The following is a 20,718-nucleotide window of genomic DNA, read 5'->3' on the forward strand; positions in this document are numbered from 1 at the left end:
AGAGAGAAAGTGTGTGTGTGAGAGAGAAAGTGTGTGTGAGAGAGAGAAAGTGTGTGTGTGTGTGTGTGAGAGAGAAAGTGTGTGTGTGTGTGAGAGAGAAAGTGTGTGTGTGTGTGTGTGTGAGAGAGAAAGTGTGTGTGTGTGTGTGTGTGAGAGAGAAAGTGTGTGTGTGTGTGAGAGAAAGTGTGTGTGTGTGTGTGTGTGAGAGAGAAAGTGTGTGTGTGTGTGTGAGAGAGAAAGTGTGTGTGTGTGTGAGAGAGAAAGTGTGTGTGTGTGTGAGAGAGAAAGTGTGTGTGTGTGTGAGAGAGAAAGTGTGTGTGTGTGTGAGAGAGAAAGTGTGTGTGTGTGTGAGAGAGAAAGTGTGTGTGTGTGTGAGAGAGAAAGTGTGTGTGTGTGAGAGAGAAAGTGTGTGTGTGTGTGAGAGAGAAAGTGTGTGTGTGTGAGAGAGAAAGTGTGTGTGTGAGAGAGAAAGTGTGTGTGTGAGAGAGAAAGTGTGTGTGTGAGAGAGAAAGTGTGTGTGTGAGAGAGAAAGTGTGTGTGTGAGAGAGAAAGTGTGTGTGTGAGAGAGAAAGTGTGTGTGTGAGAGAGAAAGTGTGTGTGTGAGAGAGAAAGTGTGTGTGTGAGAGAGAAAGTGTGTGTGTGAGAGAGAAAGTGTGTGTGTGTGAGAGAGAGAAAGTGTGTGTGTGTGAGAGAGAGAAAGTGTGTGTGTGTGAGAGAGAGAAAGTGTGTGTGTGTGAGAGAGAGAAAGTGTGTGTGTGTGTGAGAGAAAGTGTGTGTGTGTGTGAGAGAAAGTGTGTGTGTGTGTGAGAGAAAGTGTGTGTGTGTGTGAGAGAAAGTGTGTGTGTGTGTGAGAGAAAGTGTGTGTGTGTGTGAGAGAAAGTGTGTGTGTGTGAGAGAGAGAAAGTGTGTGTGTGTGAGAGAGAGAAAGTGTGTGTGTGTGAGAGAGAGAAAGTGTGTGTGTGTGAGAGAGAGAAAGTGTGTGTGTGAGTGAGAGAGAGAAAGTGTGTGTGTGTGTGTGAGAGAAAGTGTGTGGTTGTGTGTGAGAGAGAAAGTGTGTGTGTGAGAGAGAGTGTTAGAGATTGAAGGGAGAGGGAGGGAGAGACAGCGAGAGAGTGTTCGAGATTGAAGAAAAGGATGACTGTGACAGAGACTGAAAGAGAAATTGTGGTGTTTGGGTTTGAGGTAGAGTTGGGAGTGATTGAGCCGTCTGGGAATGGGGAAGGGATGAAGAGGGAGAGAGCAGGAATGGGGATTGAGGACTAGAGAGAGAGAGAGGAGATGGGGAGGAGGTCGAGAGGGCTGGAGAGAGTGCAGGGATAGAGAGAGCGAGAATGGATGGAGAGAGAGCGAATGGAAATTTAGCAGTGATGGACACGAGAGATATCCCTCTCCGGTCCCAGGCTGCAGGGTTCAAAGTCTCTTTGAGCAACCGGTTCCACAGTGACCCACATCACAATATGGAGAGCGATTACAGAGCCGCATCAAGTGTTCGACACTGTATTGGGGACTGAGTGATCACAGTCTGCATATTCCACAGGCTCGAGGGGCTGAATGGTCTCCTCCTGTTCCTAATGTAACAGGCTCGAGGGGCTGAACGGCCTCCTCCTGTTCCTAATGTAACAGGCTCGAGGGGCTGAACGGCCTCCTCCTGTTCCTAATGTAACAGGCTCGAGGGGCTGAATGGGCTCTTCCTGTTCCTAATGTAACAGGCTCGAGGGGCTGAACGGCCTCCTCCTGTTCCTAATGTAACAGGCTCGAGGGGCTGAACGGCCTCCTCCTGTTCCTAATGTAACAGACTCGAGGGGCTGAATGGCCTCCTCCTGTTCCTAATGTAACAGGCTCGAGGGGCTGAATGGCCCCCTCCTGTTCCTAATGTAACAGGCTCGAGGGGCTGAATGGCCTCCTCCTGTTCCTAATGTAACAGGCTCGAGGGGCTGAATGGCCTCCTCCTGTTTGTAATGTAACAGGCTCGAGGGGCTGAATGGCCTCTTCCTGTTCCTAATGTAACAGGCTCGAGGGAGGGGGCTAAATGGGTTGTGTTCCCTCGAGTGCAGAAGATTAAGGGGACGATTTGATCGAGGTGTTTAACGACTCGATGGGGTAGATAGAGAGAGAAAAACTGTTCCCTCTGATGGGGGGCAGTCCAGAACAAGGGGGGCGTCACCTTAAAATTAGAGCCAGGCCGTTCAGGAGTGATGTCGGGAAGCATTTCGTCACATCATGGCCAATAAAAGCCAGACCCAGAAAGATCCCAGGGCTGCCAGGCACTGGACAGTCCTGAGATCGTTCACATAACCCTGGTGGGGGCTGAAATTGGGCCCCTTGCGATCGGGAGGGGTAGACATTAAGCCAGGGCCGGGGAGGGCAGGGTACTAGCTCCTGATCTCAGTCCAGTGGCTCGAAAATTGATGGGGGGGGGGGGCGCGGCTGAGAGATTGTTGAGTCAGATGTGATGCTCGCCACAGTTGAATAGTGAAAACAAAGACTTGAATTTCTCCGCTGCCTTTTGTGGAGATCAGGGCGTCCAAAAACGTCTTACACCAAAAAGAAGTACTTTTTTGTTTTTGAAGTGTGGTCACTGATGTAATGTGGGAAACGCGGCAGGAAATTTACGCACAGCAAGCTCCCACAGACAGCAACGTGATAATGATCCAGATCATCTGTTTTACTGATGTTGGAGGGGCAGTACTGAGGGAGCAGTGCACTGTCGGAGGGGCGGTACTGAGGGAGTGCCGCACTGTCGGAGGGGCGGTACTGAGGGAGTGTCGGAGGGGCAGTACTGAGGGAGTGTCGGAGGGGCAGTACTGAGGGAGTGTCGGAGGGGCAGTACTGAGGGAGCGCCGCACTGTCGGAGGGGCGGTACTGAGGGAGCGCCGCACTGTCGGAGGGGCGGTACTGAGGGAGCGCTGCACTGTCGGAGGGGCAGTACTGAGGGAGCGCCGCACTGTCGGAGGGGCAGTGCTGAGGGAGTGCCGCACTGTCGGAGGGGCGGTACTGAGGGAGTGTCGGAGGGGCAGTACTGAGGGAGTGTCGGAGGGGCAGTACTGAGGGAGTGTCGGAGGGGCAGTACTGAGGGAGTGTCGGAGGGGCAGTACTGAGGGAGTGTCGGAGGGGCAGTACTGAGGGAGTGTCGGAGGGGCAGTACTGAGGGAGCGCCGCACTGTCGGAGGGGCGGTACTGAGGGAGCGCCGCACTGTCGGAGGGGCAGTACTGAGGGAGTGCCGCACTGTCGGAGGGGCAGTACTGAGGGAGCACTGCACTGTCGGAGGGGCAGTCCTGAAGGAGCGCCGCACTGTCGGAGGGGCAGTACTGAGGGAGCGCCGCACTGTCGGAGGGGCAGTACTGAGGGAGTGCCGCACTGTCGGAGGGGCAGTACTGAGGGAGTGTTGGAGGGGCGGTACTGAGGGAGCGCCGCACTGTCGGAGGGGCAGTACTGAGGGAGTGCCGCACTGTCGGAGGGGCGGTACTGAGGGAGCGCCGCACTGTCGGAGGGGCAGTACTGAGGGAGCGCCGCACTGTCGGAGGGGCAGTACTGAGGGAGTGTTGGAGGGGCGGTACTGAGGGAGCGCCGCACTGTCGGAGGGGCAGTACTGAGGGAGTGCCGCACTGTCGGAGGGGCGGTACTGAGGGAGCGCCGCACTGTCGGAGGGGCAGTACTGAGGGAGCGCCGCACTGTCGGAGGGGCAGTACTGAGGGAGCGCCGCACTGTCGGAGGGGCGGTACTGAGGGAGTGCCGCACTGTCGGAGGGGCAGTACTGAGGGAGTGCCGCACTGTCGGAGGGGCAGTACTGAGGGAGCGCCGCACTGTCGGAGGGGCAGTACTGAGGGAGCACAGCACTGTCGGAGGGGCAGTACTGAGGGAGCTCTGCACTGTCGGAGGGGCAGTACTGAGGGAGCTCTGCACTGTCGGAGGGGCAGTACTGAGGGAGCGCCGCACTGTCGGAGGGGCAGTACTGAGGGAGCGCCGCACTGTCGGAGGGGCAGTACTGAGGGAGCGCCGCACTGTCGGAGGGGCGGTACTGAGGGAGTGCCGCACTGTCGGAGGGGCAGTACTGAGGGAGCTCCGCACTGTCGGAGGGGCAGTACTGAGGGAGCGCCGCACTGTCGGAGTGGCAGTACTGAGGGAGCGCCGCACTGTCGGAGGGGCAGTACTGAGGGAGCGCCGCACTGTCGGAGGGGCAGTACTGAGGGAGTGCCGCACTGTCGGAGGGGCAGTACTGAGGGAGTGTCGGAGGGGCGGTACTGAGGGAGCGCCGCACTGTCGGAGGGGCAGTACTGAGGGAGTGCCGCACTGTCGGAGGGGCGGTACTGAGGGAGCGCCGCACTGTCGGAGGGGCAGTACTGAGGGAGCGCCGCACTGTCGGAGGGGCAGTACTGAGGGAGCACCGCACTGTCGGAGGGGCAGTACTGAGGGAGTGCCGCACTGTCGGAGGGGCAGTACTGAGGGAGCGCCGCACTGTCGGAGGGGCAGTACTGAGGGAGTGCCGCACTGTCGGAGGGGCAGTACTGAGGGAGCGCCGCACTGTCGGAGGGGCAGTACTGAGGGAGCGCCGCACTGTCGGAGGGGCGGTACTGAGGGAGCGCCGCACTGTCGGAGGGGCAGTACTGAGGGAGCGCCGCACTGTCGGAGGGGCAGTACTGAGGGAGCGCCGCACTGTCGGAGGGGCAGTACTGAGGGAGTGCCGCACTGTCGGAGGGGCAGTACTGAGGGAGCGCCGCACTGTCGGAGGGGCAGTACTGAGGGAGCGCCGCACTGTCGGAGGGGCAGTACTGAGGGAGCGCCGCACTGTCGGAGGGGCAGTACTGAGGGAGTGCCGCACTGTTGGAGGGGCAGTACTGAGGGAGCGCCGCACTGTCGGAGGGGCAGTACTGAGGGAGCGCCGCACTGTCGGAGGGGCAGTACTGAGGGAGTGCCGCACTGTTGGAGGGGCAGTACTGAGGGAGCGCTGCACTGTCGGAGGGGCGGTACTGAGGGAGCGCCGCACTGTCGGAGGGGCAGTACTGAGGGAGTGCCGCACTGTCGGAGGGGCAGTACTGAGGGAGCGCCGCACTGTCGGAGGAGCAGTACTGAGGGAGCACCGCGCTTTCGATTTCCTGCCTGTTCACTGTTCTCGGTTGCTTCACAGCTTCTGGATGGTTCTGTCGGCAGACACTGTCGTTGCCGACTGTTGCTGAAAGTGTGAGCACGGGGGGGGGGGAAAACAGTAAATAAATGAATCTCATTAATTGGTAGAGAGTGAGATTAAGAAAAATCTATCAACAAACGGGGACAGGAAGAATTGGCATTAAACCTCCAGTCTGTGTAAAGTTATCCTTCTCTGTTGGGAAGAAAGAGGCGAGCCAATATTAACCAACGGGTACAATTCTAACGAGGAAGCAGAAACAGAGATCCGTGTGTGTGTGTGTGTGTGTGTGGGAATGTGTGTGTGTGTGTGGGAATGTGTGTGTGTGTGTGTGTGTGGGAATGTGTGTGTGTGTGTGTGGGAATGTGTGTGTGTGTGTGGGAATGTGTGTGTGTGTGTGGGAATGTGTGTGTGTGTGTGTGTGTGGGAATGTGTGTGTGTGTGTGTGGGAATGTGTGTGTGTGTGGGTGTGTGGGAATGTGTGTGTGTGTGGGTGTGTGGGAATGTGTGTGTGTGTGTGTGGGAATGTGTGTGTGTGTGTGTGGGAATGTGTGTGTGTGTGTGTGTGTGGGAATGTGTGTGTGTGTGTGTGTGTGGGAATGTGTGTGTGTGTGGGTGTGGGAGTGTGTGTGTGTGGGTGTGTGTGTGTGTGGGAATGTGTGTGTGTGGGTGTGTGGGTGTGTGTGTGTGTGTGGGAGTGTGTGTGTGTGTGTGTGGGAGTGTGTGTGTGTGTGTGTGTGTGTGTGTGTGTGTGTGTGTGTGTGTGTGTGTGTGTGTGTGTGTCGTTGAAGGTGGCAGGGCAGATTTAGAAGATTACTGCGTGCAGTTCTGGTCACCACATTACAGGAAAGATGTGATTGCACTGGAGAGGGTACAGAGGAGATTTACCAGGATGTTGCACTGGAGAGGGTGCAGAGGAGATTTACCAGGATGTTGCACTGGAGAGGGTACAGAGGAGATTTACCAGGATGTTGCACTGGAGAGGGTGCAGAGGAGATTTACCAGGATGTTGCACTGGAGAGTGTACAGAGGAGATTTACCAGGATGTTGCACTGGAGAGGGTGCAGAGGAGATTTACCAGGATGTTGCACTGGAGAGGGTACAGAGGAGATTTACCAGGATGTTGCACTGGAGAGGGTGCAGAGGAGATTTACCAGGATGTTGCACTGGAGAGGGTACAGAGGAGATTTACCAGGATGTTGCACTGGAGAGGGTACAGAGGAGATTTACCAGGATGTTGCACTGGAGAGGGTGCAGAGGAGATTTACCAGGATGTTGCCGGGACTGGAGAATTTTAGCGATGAGGAAAGATTGGATAGGCTGGGTTTGTTTTCTTTGGAACAGAGGAGGCTGAGGGGAGACCTGATTGAGGTGTATAAAATGATGAGGGGCCTGGATAGAGGGGATAGGAAGGACTTGTTTCCCTTGGCAGAGGGGTCAACAACCAGGGGGCACAGATTGAAAGTAATTGGGGGGAGGTTTAGAGGGGATTTGAGGGGAAATGTCTTCACCCAGAGTGTGGTGGGGGTCTGGGGTGGAACTCACGGCCTGAAAGGGGGGTAGAGGCAGAAACCCTCACCACATTTGGATGTGCACTTGAAGTGCTGTAACCTGCAGGGCTACGGACCGAGAGCGGGAAAGTGGGATTAGGCTGGGTAGCTCTTGGTCGGCCGGCACGGACACGATGGGCCGAAATGGCCTCCCTCCGTGCTGTAAATTTCTGTGATTCTAATGTTGTTAAAAAAAGGTTACTGGATCCTGGGCTTCAGAAATAGAGGCATAGAGTACAGTAGCAGGGGAATTTTGATGGTAGAAAAGATGGATGTGATGAACCTGTATAAAATACCAGTTCGGCCACAGCTTGGAGTATTGTGTCCAATTCTGGGCCCCGCACTGTAGGGAGGATGTGAAGGGCCTGGGAGAGGGTACAGAGGGAGATTGACCAGAATGGTCCCAGGGGGAGGAGGGACTTCAGTGACGTGGGGAGACTCTGGAGAAGCTGGGGTTGTTCTCCTTCGAAAGACTTGCATTTATATCGCGCCAATCACGACTACCGGACGTCCCAAAGCGCTTCACAGCCAATGAAGTACTTTTTTTTTGGGGTGTGGTGTCACGGTTGTAATGTGGGAATCGCGGCAACTTGTGCGCACAGCAAGCTCCCACACACAGCAATGCGGTAATGACAAAATCATCTGGGGTTTTTTTGTGATGTTGATTGAAGGAGAAATATTGGTCCCAGGACACGGGAGAAAAACCCCCCTGCTCTTCTTTGGAATAATGGTCACGGGATCTTTTGCGTCCACCCGAGAGAGCAGACGGGGCCTCGGTTTAACGTCTCATCCGAAAGACGGCCCCTCCGACAGTGCGGTGCTCCCTCAGTACTGCCCCTCCGACAGTGCGGGTCTCCCTCAGTACTGCCCCTCCGACAGTGCGGCACTCCCTCAGTACTGCCCCTCCGACAGCGCAGTAAGGCGCTCCCTCAGTACTGCCCCTCCGACAGTACGGCACTCCCTCAGTACTGCCCCTCCGACAGTACAGCACTCCCTCAGTACTGCCCCTCCGACAGTGCGGCGCTCCCTCAGTACTGCCCCTCCGACAGTGCGGCGCTCCCTCAGTACTGCCCCTCCGACAGTGCGGCGCTCCCTCAGTACTGCCCCTCTGACAGTGCGGCACTCCCTCAGTACTGCCCCTCCGACAGTGCGGCACTCCCTCAGTACTGCCCCTCCGACAGTACGGCACTCCCTCAGTACTGCCCCTCCGAAAGTGCGGCACTCCCTCAGTACTGCCCCTCCGACAGTACGGCACTCCCTCAGTACTGCCCCTCCGAAAGTGCGGCGCTCCCTCAGTACTGCCCCTCCGACAGTGCGGCACTCCCTCAGTACTGCCCCTCCGACAGTACGGCGCTCCCTCAGTACCGCCTCTCCGACAGCGCAGTACGGTGCTCCCTCAGTACTGCCCCTCCGACAGTAGGGCACTCCCTCAGTACCGCCCCTCCGACAGCGCAGTACGGTGCTCCCTCAGTACTGCCCCTCCGACAGCGCAGTACGGGGCTCCCTCAGTACTGCCCCTCCGACAGCGCAGTACGGTGCTCCCTCAGTACAGTGGAGTGTCACCCTAGATTTTTGCGGACACAGATTGACGATAATCGGCGATGGAACCAGAGGGGGAGATGGGGAGAATGTGTTTACGCAGCGAGTTGTTGTAATCGGGAATGCGCTGCCTGAAAGGACGGTGGGAGCAGATTTAATTCCACACACATCTTGTGATGCAGTTTTCTGTGAAAGCATCTGGTCGGAAGTGTTGAGGTGTGACCATCTCCCAGAGCAATATACCTGAGACACAAAAACATCATTTAAGCATCACCTGCAGCGCACAATCTTAATTACCCCATCTCTTGTGAATACACATCGTCCTCCTATCCTATCAAGGTCAGACGTTCTGCTTCGGGATGAATGCACATTACGTTTTTCACTGCCAAACACTCCCAGGGCAGGTACAGGGGGTTAGATACAGAGCAAAGCTCCCTCTACACTGCCCCATCAAACACTCCCAGGGCAGGTACAGGGGGTTAGATACAGAGTAAAGCTCCCTCTACACTGTCCCATCAAACACTCCCGGGGCAGGTACAGGGGGTTAGATACAGAGTAAAGCTCCCTCTACACTGTCCCATCAAACACTCCCAGGGCAGGTACAGCACGGGGTTAGATACAGAGTAAAGCTCCCTCTACACTGTCCCCATCAAACACTCCCAGGGCAGGTACAGGGGGTTAGATACAGAGTAAAGCTCTCTCTACACTGTCCCATCAAACACTCCCAGGGCAGGTACAGGGGGTTAGATACAGAGTAAAGCTCTCTCTACACTGTCCCATCACACACTCCCAGGGCAGGTACAGGGGGTTAGATACAGAGTAAAGCTCCCTCTACACTGTCCCATCAAACACTCCCAGGGCAGGTACAGGGGGTTAGATACAGAATAAAGCTCCCTCTACACTGTCCCATCAAACACTCCCAGGGCAGGTACAGGGGGTTAGATACAGAGTAAAGCTCCCTCTACACTGTCCCATCAAACACTCCCAGGGCAGGTACAGGGGGTTAGATACAGAGTAAAGCTCCCTCTACACTGTCCCATCAAACACTCCCAGGGCAGGTACTGCACGGTTTAAGACCCCCTTGCAGTGTGTGTGTGTGTCGGAGTCTGATACGAGATGAGGAAAGCACGGTGAGATGTGTAATACCTGGGTTTAATTGCTTCAGATTATGTTCAGCCTCATTTTGCAAGATTCTAAATTTCAAAGAATAGATGGTATGAAAGAAAGACTTGTATTTATATAGCGCCTTTCACGACCACCGGACGTCCCGAAGTGCTTTACAGCCAATGAAGTACTTTTGGAGTGTCGTCACTGTTGTAATGTGGGAAAGGCCAATTAGCGCACAGCAAGCTCCCACACACAGCGATGTGATAATGACCCAGATCATCTGTTTTAGTGATGTTGGTCGAGGGATAAATATTGGCCCCAGGACACCGGGGAGAACTCCCCCTGCTCTTCTTCAAAATAGTGGCCCCGGGATCTTTTACATCCACCCGAGAGGGCAGACGGGGCCTCGGTTTAACGTCTCATCCGAAAGACGGCACCTCCGACAGTACGGCGCTCCCTCAGTACTGCCCCTCCGAAAGTGCAGCGCTCCCTCAGTACCGCCCCTCCGACAGTGCCTCACTCCCTCAGTACCGCCCCTCCGACAGCGCAGTACGGCGCTCCCTCAGTACTGCCCCTCCGACAGCGCAGTACGGCACTCCCTCAGTACTGCCCCTCCGACAGCGCAGTGCGGCACTCCCTCAGTACTGCCCCTCCGACAGCGCAGTGCGGCACTCCCTCAGTATTGCCCCTCCGACAGCGCAGTGCGGCACTCCCTCAGTATTGCCCCTCCGACAGCGCAGTGCGGCACTCCCTCAGTACTGCCCCTCCGACAGCGTAGTGCGGCGCTCCCTCAGTGTTTCAACAGCCGATGAGTCGAAACAGGGGGCGGGGGAATGAAAACGTAGATATGTGCCCCCCCCCCGGTTTTCTAACTCTCTCGGTGTGCCAGTAATTCAAATGTTGCTGCGTTGAGAAAGCCGTGTGAGGGATTTAAAATCGGATAATCCCGTGACAGGAAAGCTGAGGCTAATTCATTTAAATGAGAGCAGATTCTAAGGTAATAGGGATCTTAATATTGCAGTCAGTGAGTTAGTATTTGAAAATCTCACACAATAAACTCCATTCTTGCCTTAAGGAAGTAATTATTGTAATGGAACCCTGGAGGGTGTATCTCTACCTCATGCCCTGTTAATATCTCTCGCTCGCTCTTCACAATATAAGTCTAATTTTCCAGCCCCTCGCCCCCTCCCTGTCTCTGTAACCCCCTCCAGCCCCTCGCCCCCTCCCTGTCTCTGTAACCCCCTCCAGCCCCTCGCCCCCTCCCTATCTCTGTAACCTCCTCCAGCTCCTACACCCCTCGCTATCTCTGTAACCTCCTCCAGCTCCTACACCCCTCGCTATCTCTGTAACCTCCTCCAGCCCCTGCATCCCTCCCTATCTCTGTAACCTCCTCCAGCCCCTACACCCCTCCCTATCTCTGTAACCTCCTCCAGCCCCTGCATCCCTTCCTATCTCTGTAACCTCCTCCAGCCCCTACACCCCTCCCTATCTCTGTAACTCCCTCCAGCCCCCTACACCCCTCCCTATCTCTGTAACCTCCTCCAGCCCCTACACCCCTCCCTATCTCTGTAACCTCCTCCAGCCCCTGCATCCCTTCCTATCTCTGTAACCTCCTCCAGCCCCTACACCCCTCCCTATCTCTGTAACTCCCTCCAGCCCCTACACCCCTCCCTATCTCTGTAATCTCCTCCAGCCCCTACACCCCTCCCTATCTCTGTAACCTCCAGCCCATACACCCCTCCCTATCTCTGTAACCTCCTCCAGCCCCTCGCCCCCTCCCTATCTCTGTAACCCCCTCCAGCCCCTACACCCCTTCCTATCTCTGTAACCTCCAGCCCATACACCCCTCCCTATCTCTGTAACCTCCTCCAGCCCCTCGCCCCCTCCCTATCTCTGTAACCCCCACACCCCTCCCTATCTCTGTAACCCCCTCCAGCCCCTACACCCCTCCCTATCTCTGTAACCTCCAGCCCATACACCCCTCCCTATCTCTGTAACCTCCTCCAGCCCCTACACCCCTCCCTATCTCTGTAATCTCCTCCAGCCACCTACACCCCTCCCTATCTCTGTAAACTCCTCCGGCCCCTTACACCCCTCCCTATCTCTGTAAACTCCTCCAGCCCCTACACCCCTCCCTATCTCTGTAATCTCCTCCAGCCCCTAGACCCCTCCCTATCTCTGTAACCTCCTCCAGCCCCCTACACCCCTCCCTATCTCTGTAACCCCTTCCAGCCCCTACACCCCTCCCTATCTCTGTAATCTCCTCCAGCCCCCTACACCCCTCCCTATCTCTGTAACGTCCTCCAGCCCCTACATCCCTCCCTATCTCTGTAACCCCCTCCAGCCCCTACACCCCTCCCTATCTCTGTAACGTCCTCCAGCCCCTACACCCCTCCCTATCTCTGTAACCTCCTCCAGCCCCTACACCCCTCCCTATCTCTCTAACCTCCTCCAGCCCCACAACCCCTCCCTATCTCTGTAACCTCCTCCAGCCCCCTACACCCCTCCCTATCTCTGTAACCCCCTCCAGCCCCACAACCCTCCGAGATCTCTGCACACCTCTAATTCCGCCCTCCTGACCATCCCTGATTATAATCGCTCCACCATCGGTGGCCGTGCCTTCTGTTGCCTGGGCCCCAAGCTCTGGAACTCCCTCCCTAAACCCCTCTACCTCTCTACCTCTCTGTCCCTCTCTTCCCCTCCGTCTCTCTCTCCGTCTCACTCTCCTTCTCTCGCTCCCCACTTTGTTCCCCCTCCCTCTCTCCCACTCCATCTCTCTCCCTGCTCCATTTCCTCCTCTCTATCTCCCTCTCTATCTCCCTCTCTCCCCAGCAGATGAGGGGGTTCAGTGACGTGGGCAGACTGGAGAAGCTGGGCTTGTCCTCCCAAGAGCAGAGAAGGTTCAGGGGGAGGTTTAACTGGGGGGGGGGTTCAAAATTGCGTGAGATTTCGATACGAGTAGATCGGGGAGAAAGCGTTCCCAGTGTCAGGAACGCCGGAAACCAGAGGGACACAGATTGACGATTGTCACGTATGTACATGCTGTTTGTAGCCACCAGGTGGTGCCATTGTTGGAGGTCACTGAGCAAGACGCAACACAATGCTGCTCTGGTATAAAAGGCCAGCCATTGTGTGAATCAGGCACTTTGATCCGAATAATGCCATCCGCGTCGCCAAATGTTATGTATACAATAAGGGTTCAAACTGAGAACTGTTTAACTCAGCAAGGTACAACCTTCGCTCTGCTTCATTCGGCACAAAGTGCCTGACTCTCACAATGGCTGGCCTTTTATACCAGAGCAGCACTGTGTGCGTGTTGCTCAGTGGCCTCCCACAATGACACCACCTGGTGGCTACAAACAGCATGTACATACATGGCACAGATCATCGGCAGCAGAACCAGATGGGGGAGAATGTGTTTACGCCGCGAGTTGTTGTGATCGGGAACGCGCTGCCTGAAAGGGCGGTGGGAGCAGATTCGATCGTGACTTTCAAACCGGGAATTGGGTAAATACTGGAAGGGGAAAAATTCACAGGGCTGTGGGGGAAAGGGCAGGGGGGAGTGGGACTGATTGGGTCGCTCTGTCACAGAGTCGGCACAGCACGGGCAATGATGGGCCCAATGGGATCCTCCTGTTCCTAATGTAACAGGCTCGAGGGGCTGAATGGCCTCCTCCTGTCCCTAATGTAACCGGCTCGAGGGGCTGAATGGCCTCCTCCTGTTCCTAATGTAACAGGCTCGAGGGGCTGAATGGCCTCCTCCTGTTCCTAATGTAACAGGCTCGAGAGGCTGAATGGCCTCCTCCTGTCCCTAATGTAACAGGCTCGAGGGGCTGAATGGCCTCCTCCTGTTCCTAATGTAACAGGCTTGAGGGGCTGAATGGCCTCCTCCTGTCCCTAATGTAACAGGCTCGAGGGGCTGAATGGCCTCCTCCTGTTCCTAATGTAACAGGCTCGAGGGGCTGAATAGCCTCCTCCTGTTCCTAATGTAACAGGCTCGAGGGGCTGAATGGCCTCCTCCTGTTCCTAATGTAACAGGCTCGAGGGGCTGAATGGCCTCCTCCTGTTCCTAATGTAACAGGCTCGAGGGGCTGAATGGCCTCCTCCTGTTCCTAATGTAACAGACTCGAGGGGCTGAACGGCCTCCTTCTGTTCCTAATGTAACAGGCTCGAGGGGCTGAACGGCCTCCTCCTGTCCCTAATGTAACAGGCTCGAGGGGCTGAATGGCCTCCTCCTGTTCCTAATGTAACAGGCTCGAGGGGCTGAACGGCCTCCTCCTGTTCCTAATGTAACAGGGCTCGAGGGGCTGAACGGCCTCCTCCTGTCCCTAATGTAACAGGCTCGAGGGGCTGAATGGCCTCCTCCTGTTCCTAATGTAACAGGCTCGAGGGGCTGAACGGCCTCCTCCTGTCCCTAATGTAACAGGCTCGAGGGGCTGAATGGCCTCCTCCTGTTCCTAATGTAACAGGCTCGAGGGGCTGAACGGCCTCCTCCTGTTGCTGTATGGTTATATCATTAAACACGTGCACAAGCCTTGGCCAATCTATAAATACATTGAATCAAATTAGGGGGTTGCCTAACGCACTCAATTATGTTAATTCGAAGGGGCAGTGGGTGGTAATCAGATTAAGAAGGAGGCTGCGGCTGAATTTCTTCCCAATACATAATCTCTAAACTAAATGAAGGTCTGGTTTGCACAGAGTCTTCACGATCCCTGGATGTCCCAAAGAGATAGAACTGTAGAACGATTACCGCACAGGAAGATCCCACTCGGCCCGTCGAGTCCGTGCCGGCTCACGGCAGGAGCACCTCAGCCAGTCCCTCTCCCCTCCCCCCTTTCCCAGTAGCCCGGCAAACCTTTATCCTTCAGGAACTTGCCCAACTCCCCTTTTGAAAGCCGCGATTGAGTCTGCCTCCCCCACCCCCTCGGGCAGCGCATTCCAGATCCTAACCACTCGCTGCGGAAAACAGGTTTTTCCAACGTGTCGCCTTTGGTTCTTCTGCCAATCGCCTTAAATCTGTGTCCTTTGGTTCTCGACCCATCCACCAATGGGAACGGTTTCTCTCTCGCTACTCTGTCCAGAACCCCTCGTGATTGTGAACCCCTCGATCAAATCTCCTCTCAACCTTCTCTGCTCCGAGGGGAACAACCCCAGCTCCTCCAGTTTCCCTCAGTACTGCCCCTCCGACAGTGTGGCACTCCCTCAGTACTGCCCCTCCGACAGTGTGGCACTCCCTCAGTACTGCCACTCCGACAGTGTGGCACTCCCTCAGTACTGCCCCTCCGACAGTGCGGCGCTCCCTCAGTACTGCCCCTCCGACAGTGCGGCGCTCCCTCAGTACTGCCCCGCCGACAGTGCGGCGCTCCCTCAGTACTGCCCCTCCGACAGTGTGGCACTCCCTCAGTACTGCCCCTCCGACAGTGCAGTACGGCACTCCCTCAGTACCGCCCCTCCGACAGTGCGGCACTCCCTCAGTACCGCCCCTCCGACAGTGCGGTGCTCCCTCAGTACCGCCCCTCCGACAGTGCGGTGCTCCCTCAGTACTGCCCCTCCGACAGTGCGGTGCTCCCTCAGTATTGGGGTCTGGGGGGCTGGGCACGTGGTTTCGGGAGCAGCCATCCCAACTGTGCGTATCTCCCTCCGCCCTCCTTCCTTCATCACCCTTCCCTCCCTTCCTCTCCCCCTCTCCCTCTCTCGCCCTCTCCCTCCCTCCCTCGCCCTCTCCCCCTCTCCCTCTCTCGCCCTCTCCCTCCCTCCCTTCCTCTTGCCCTCTCCCTCCCTCCCTTCCTCTCCCCCTCTCTCTCCCTCTCTCGCCCTCTCACTCCCTCCCTCGCCCTCTCACTCCCTCCCTCTCTCGCCCTCTCCCTCCCTCCCCCCTCGCCCCCTCCCTCCCCTCCTAGTTTGATTGTGCTCCTGGAAATCAAATCACTTCTGGGTAATGAGGTTGGTCAGCCGAGCGCGAAGTTCCCTCCGACACTGACGGATCGTTGCAGCCGTCTCTTCAGTCATCAGCCCAGCCCCATCTGTGCAGCGATGTCGCCGAAGCAAGTCCTTCTCCCGAGAGCCAAATAAACAAGGAACCTCCATTAACTCTATCACTCCCAAAGCAGTCTAGATACAGAGTAAAGCTCCCTCTACACTGTCCCATCAAACACTCCCAGGGCAGGTACAGGGGGTTAGATACAGAGTAAAGCTCCCTCTACACTGTCCCATCAAACACTCCCAGGGCAGGTACAGGGGGTTAGATACAGAGTAAAGCTCCCTCTACACTGTCCCCATCAAACACTCCCAGGGCAGGTACAGGGGGTTAGATACAGAGTAAAGCTCCCTCTACACTGTCCCATCAAACACTCCCAGGGCAGGTACAGGGGGTTAGATACAGAGTAAAGCTCCCTCTACACTGTCCCATCAAACACTCCCAGGGCAGGTACAGGGGGTTAGATACAGAGTAAAGCTCCCTCTACACTGTCCCCATCAAACACTCCCAGGGCAGGTACAGGGGGTTAGATACAGAGTAAAGCTCCCTCTACACTGTCCCATCAAACACTCCCAGGGCAGGTACAGGGGGTTCGATACAGAGTAAAGTTCCCTCTACACTGTCCCATCAAACACTCCCAGGGCAGGTACAGGGGGTTAGATACAGAATAAAGCTCCCTCTACACTGTCCCATCAAACACTCCCAGGGCAGGTACAGGGGGTTAGATACAGAGTAAAGCTCCCTCTACACTGTCCCATCAAACACTCCCAGGGCAGGTACAGGGGGTTACATACAGAGTAAAGCTCCCTCTACACTGTCCCATCAAACACTCCCCGCGACGGATATAGATAATAATTTTGAAATCGAGGCGTTGCTTAACCAGGAGACAATGTAGGTCGGCGAGCCCAGGGGGTGATGGGTGAGTGGGACTGGGTGCGAGTTAGGACACGGGGTCAGTGAGCACAGGGGGTGATGGGTGAGCGGGACTCGGTGCGAGTTCGGACACTGGGGCAGCGAGCACAGGGGGTGATGGGTGAGTGGGACTCGGTGCGAGTTAGGACACGGGGGCAGTGAGCACAGGGGGTGATGGGTGAGTGGGACTGGGTGCGAGTTAGGACACGGGGGCAGTGAGCACAGGGGGTGATGGGTGAGTGGGACTGGGTGCGAGTTAGGACACGGGGCAGTGAGCACAAGGGGTGATGGGTGAGCATGACTGGGTGCGAGTTAGGACACGGGGTCAGTGAGCACAAGGGGTGATGGGTGAGCGGGACTCGGTGCGAGTTAGGTCACAGGGCATTGAGCACAGGGGGTGATGGGTGAGTGGGACTGGGTGCGAGTTAGGACACAGGGGCAGTGAGCACAGGGGGTGACGGGTGAGTGGGACTGGGCGCGAGTTAGGACACGGGGTCAGTGAGCACAAGGGGTGATGGGTGAGTGGGACTCGGTGCGAGTTAGGACACGGGTCAGTGAGCACAGGGGGTGATGGGTGAGCGGGACTCGGTGCGAGTTAGGACACGGGGGACAGCCGAGTTTTGGATCACCTCTAGTTTACGTCGGGTAGAATGTGGGAGGCAGCCAGGAGCGCAGCGCGTTGGAATAGTCAAGTCTGGAGGTAACAAATTACAGATGAGGGTTTCAGCAGCGGATGAGCTGAGGCAGGGGGCGGAGACGGGCGATGTTACGGAGGGTGGAAACAGGCGGGTTTAGTTATGCTGCGGGATATGTGGCCAGAAGCTCATTTCAGGGTCAGATATAACACCCAGGTTGTGAAGTCTGGTTCAGCCTCAGACAGGAGTTGGGGAGAGGGAGGGAGTCGGGGGCTGGGGAACGCAGTTTGTGGTGAGGACCAAAGACAATGGCTTCGGTCTTACCCCAATATTCAATTGGCGAAAATATCTGCTCACCCAGAACTGGATGTCGGACAAACAGTCGGACAATTTAGAAACCGTGGAGGGGTCGAGAGAGGTGAGATGGAGCTGTACAAGGGTTAAACCGAGGCACTATTTGGAAGAAGAGCAGGGGGAGTTCTCCCCGGTGTCCTGGGGCCAATATTTATCCCTCGACCAACATCACTAAAACAGATGATCTGGGTCATTATCACATTGCTGTGTGTGGGAGCTTGCTGTGCGCAAATTGGCGTTTCCCACATTACCACAGTGACTACACTCCCAAAAGTACTTCATTGGCTGTAAAGCAGTTTGAGCAAGTGATCAGGAAGGCCAATGGTATCTTGGCCTTTATTGCAAAGAGGATGGAGTATAAAAGCAGGGAAGTCTTGCTCCAGTTATACAGGGTATTGGTGAGGCCACACCTGGAGTACTGCGTGCAGTTTTGGTCTCCGTATTTACGAAAGGATATACTTGCTTTGGAGGCAGTTCAGAGAAGGTTCACTCGGTTGATTCCGGGGATGAGGGGGTTGACTTATGAGGAAAGGTTGAGGAGGTTGGGCCTCTACTCATTGGAGTTCAGAAGAATGAGAGGTGATCTTATGGAAACGTATCAGATTATGAGGGGGCTCGACAAGGTGGATGCAGAGAGGATGTTTCCACTGATGGGGGAGACTAGAACTAGGGGGCATGGTCTTAGAATAAGGGGCCGCCCATTTAAAACTGAGATGAGGAGGAATTTCTTCTCTCAGAGAGTTGTAAATCTGTGGAATTCTCTGCCCCAGAGAGCTGTGGAGGCTGGGACATTGAATATATTTAAGGCGGAGATAGACAGATTTTTGAGCGATAAGGGAGTGAAGGGTTATGGGGAGCGGGCGGGGAAGTGGAGCTGAGTCCATGATCGGATCAGCCCATGGTGGTATTAAATGGTGGAGCAGGCTCGAGGGGCCGAATGGCCGACTCCTGCTCCTATTTCTTCCGTTCTGCTGGTGGTGAAATGCAAATTTTGTCTTTAATTGTGAGATTGTGTGACTCCTAACCGGGCAAGGATTGTCCTGGGGTGAGTGGGTGCACAGTTTGATCTCACTGCGGGTTTGGATGGGGAGGGGAGGGTTTATAAAGCGCTTTGGTGCGTCCAGTGGTTCTGTGCCTCCCCTCCTCCCTCCTCCCTTCCTTCCGCGCGGTACATGTCTACAATTCGGTGATTGTACGATTCTACGCTTGACCCGTTTCCCTCTGTCGAAACCGCAGGTCACGTCCGCCGAAGATCAGGAGGCGAGGACCATTGACTTCTTCGACTTTGTTGGTGGCGTGAAGGGCTTCAGCTACGAGGGTGTGCGGTCACAGACCTTCGAGCCGGTGCAGATATTCGTGGAACGGCCGCCCCCAGGGTCCGCGTCCGGCCGCTGGGAGTGGCCGGCCAATGGCAGCCTCCCCGACGGGGGTCTGGCCAGCAGCCGCTCCAAACGCAAGCTGTCCCTCAAGTCGGCCAAGGGGAAGAAGATATTTGGCTGGGGCGACTTCTACATCAACGTCAAGACGGTGAAGTTCAGCCTGCTGGTGACTGGCAAGATTGTCGACCACGTGAATGGCACCTTCAGCGTGTACTTCCGGCACAACGCGTCCAGCCTGGGCAACGTGTCGGTCAGCATCGTGCCCCCGACGAGGCTGGTGGGCTTCAACCTGGCGCAGCCCACACACCAGCGGCAGACCACAATGGGCAAGGCAGCGATGGCGGAGACCAAGAGCGTGCGAGCCTTCAACTGCCGGGTGGAGTACGAGAAGACCAACCGGGCCAAGAAGAACCGCCCTTGCCTGTACGACCCCTCGCAGACCTGCTACACCGAACACACCCAGAGCCATGCCGCCTGGCTCTGCTCCAAACCGTTCAAGGTCATCTGCGTTTTCCTCGTGTTCTACAGCACGGACTATAAACTGGTGCAGAAGGTCTGCCCGGATTACAATTTCCACAGTGACCTGCCGTACTTTGGGTGACCACGTTCGGGCAAGGGGGTCGCTCGGTGTGCTCGCTGACCCCTGAACCCTCCAGCCCTCCCCTCCCTCCCTCTTCCAACCCTACCCTTTCACTCGTCCTCCAAACCTCTCCATTCTCTCCCCGCCCTCCGAGCCTTTCCTCGCTCCTCCAGCTCTTTCCTCCCCCTCCCTCCCGCTCTCCCCTCCCTCCCCACCTCCCGCTCTCCCCTCCCCCTCCCCCTCCCGCTCTCCCCTCCCCCTCCCCCTCCCGCTCTCCCCTCCCCCTCCCCCTCCCGCTCTCCCCTCCCCCCCCCACCTCCCGCTCTCCCCTTCCCCTCCCCCTCCCGCTCTCCTCTCCCCCTCCCCCTCCCGCTCTCCCCTCCCTCTCCCGCTCTCCCCATCCCCCGCCTCCCCCTCCCTCCCCCTGTCCCCCCCGCTCTCCAATCCCCCTCTGCCCCCCGCTCTCCAATCCCCCTCTCCCTCCCACTCTCCCCTCCCTCTCCCTCCCGCTCTCCCCTCCCTCTCCCTCCCGCTCTCCCCTCCCCCTCCCCCTCCCGCTCTCCCCTCCCTCTCCCTCCCGCTCTCCGCTCTCCTCTCCCTCCCGCTCTCCCCTCCCGCTCTCCCCTCCCCCTCCCCCTCCCGCTCTCCCCTCCCTCCCCCTCCCGCTCTCCCCTCCCTCTCCCTCCCGCTCTCCCCTCCCTCTCCTTCCCGCTCTCCCCTCCCTCTCCCTCTCGCTCTCCCCTCCCTCTCCCTCCCGCACTCCCCTCCCTCTCCCTCCCGCTCTCCCCTCGCTCTCCCTCCCGCTCTCCCCTCCCGCTCCCTCCCGCTCTCCCCTCCCGCTCTCCCCTCCCTCTCCCTCCCGCTCTCCCCTCCCTCTCCCTCCCGCTCTCCCCTCCCTCTCCCTCCCGCTCTCCCCTCCCTCTCCCTCCCGCTCTCCCCTCCCTCTCCCTCCCGCTCTCCCCTCCCTCTCCCTCCCGCTCTCCCCTCCCTCTCCCTCCCGCTCTCCCCTCCCTCTCCCTCCCGCTCTCCCCTCCCTCTCCCTCCCGCTCTCCCCTCCCTCTCCCCCCCCGCTCTCCCCCCCGCTCTCCCCCCCGCTCTCCCCTCCCTCTCCCCCCCGCTCTCCCCTCCCTCTCCCCCCCGCTCTCCCCTCCCTCCCCCTCCCTCCCCCCTCCCGCTCTTCCCTCCCTCCCCCCACTCTCCCTCCCCCCACTCTCCCTCCCCCCACTCTCCCTCCCCCCACTCTCCCTCCCCCCACTCTCCCTCCCCCCACTCTCCCTCCCCCCACTCTCCCTCCCCCCACTCTCCCTCCCCCCACTCTCCCTCCCCCCACTCTCCCTCCCCCCACTCTCCCTCCCCCCACTCTCCCTCCCCCCACTCTCCCTCCCCCCACTCTCCCTCCCCCCACTCTCCCTCCCCCCACTCTCCCTCCCCCCACTCTCCCTCCCCCCACTCTCCCTCCCCCCACTCTCCCTCCCCCCACTCTCCCTCCCCCCACTCTCCCTCCCCCCACTCTCCCTCCCCCCACTCTCCCTCCCCCCACTCTCCCTCCCCCCACTCTC

At 57.4% G+C, this 20,718-nt stretch overlaps 1 protein-coding gene across 1 annotated transcript in view; it reads left to right on the forward strand.

The window, feature by feature from the left end:
- LOC139241097 (neurexophilin-4) overlaps positions 1-19,180 on the forward strand; it is a 21,592-nt gene extending 2,412 nt beyond the window's left edge. The window contains exon 2 of the mRNA XM_070869786.1: positions 18,437-19,180. Within this exon, the coding sequence (XP_070725887.1) occupies positions 18,437-19,180 (744 nt within the window). The remainder of the gene's footprint in view (positions 1-18,436) is intronic.
- Positions 19,181-20,718: the final 1,538 nt, after the last annotated feature.

Source organism: Pristiophorus japonicus, chromosome Y, assembly GCF_044704955.1.
Source record: "Pristiophorus japonicus isolate sPriJap1 chromosome Y, sPriJap1.hap1, whole genome shotgun sequence".
Lineage (NCBI taxonomy): Eukaryota > Metazoa > Chordata > Chondrichthyes > Pristiophoridae > Pristiophorus > Pristiophorus japonicus.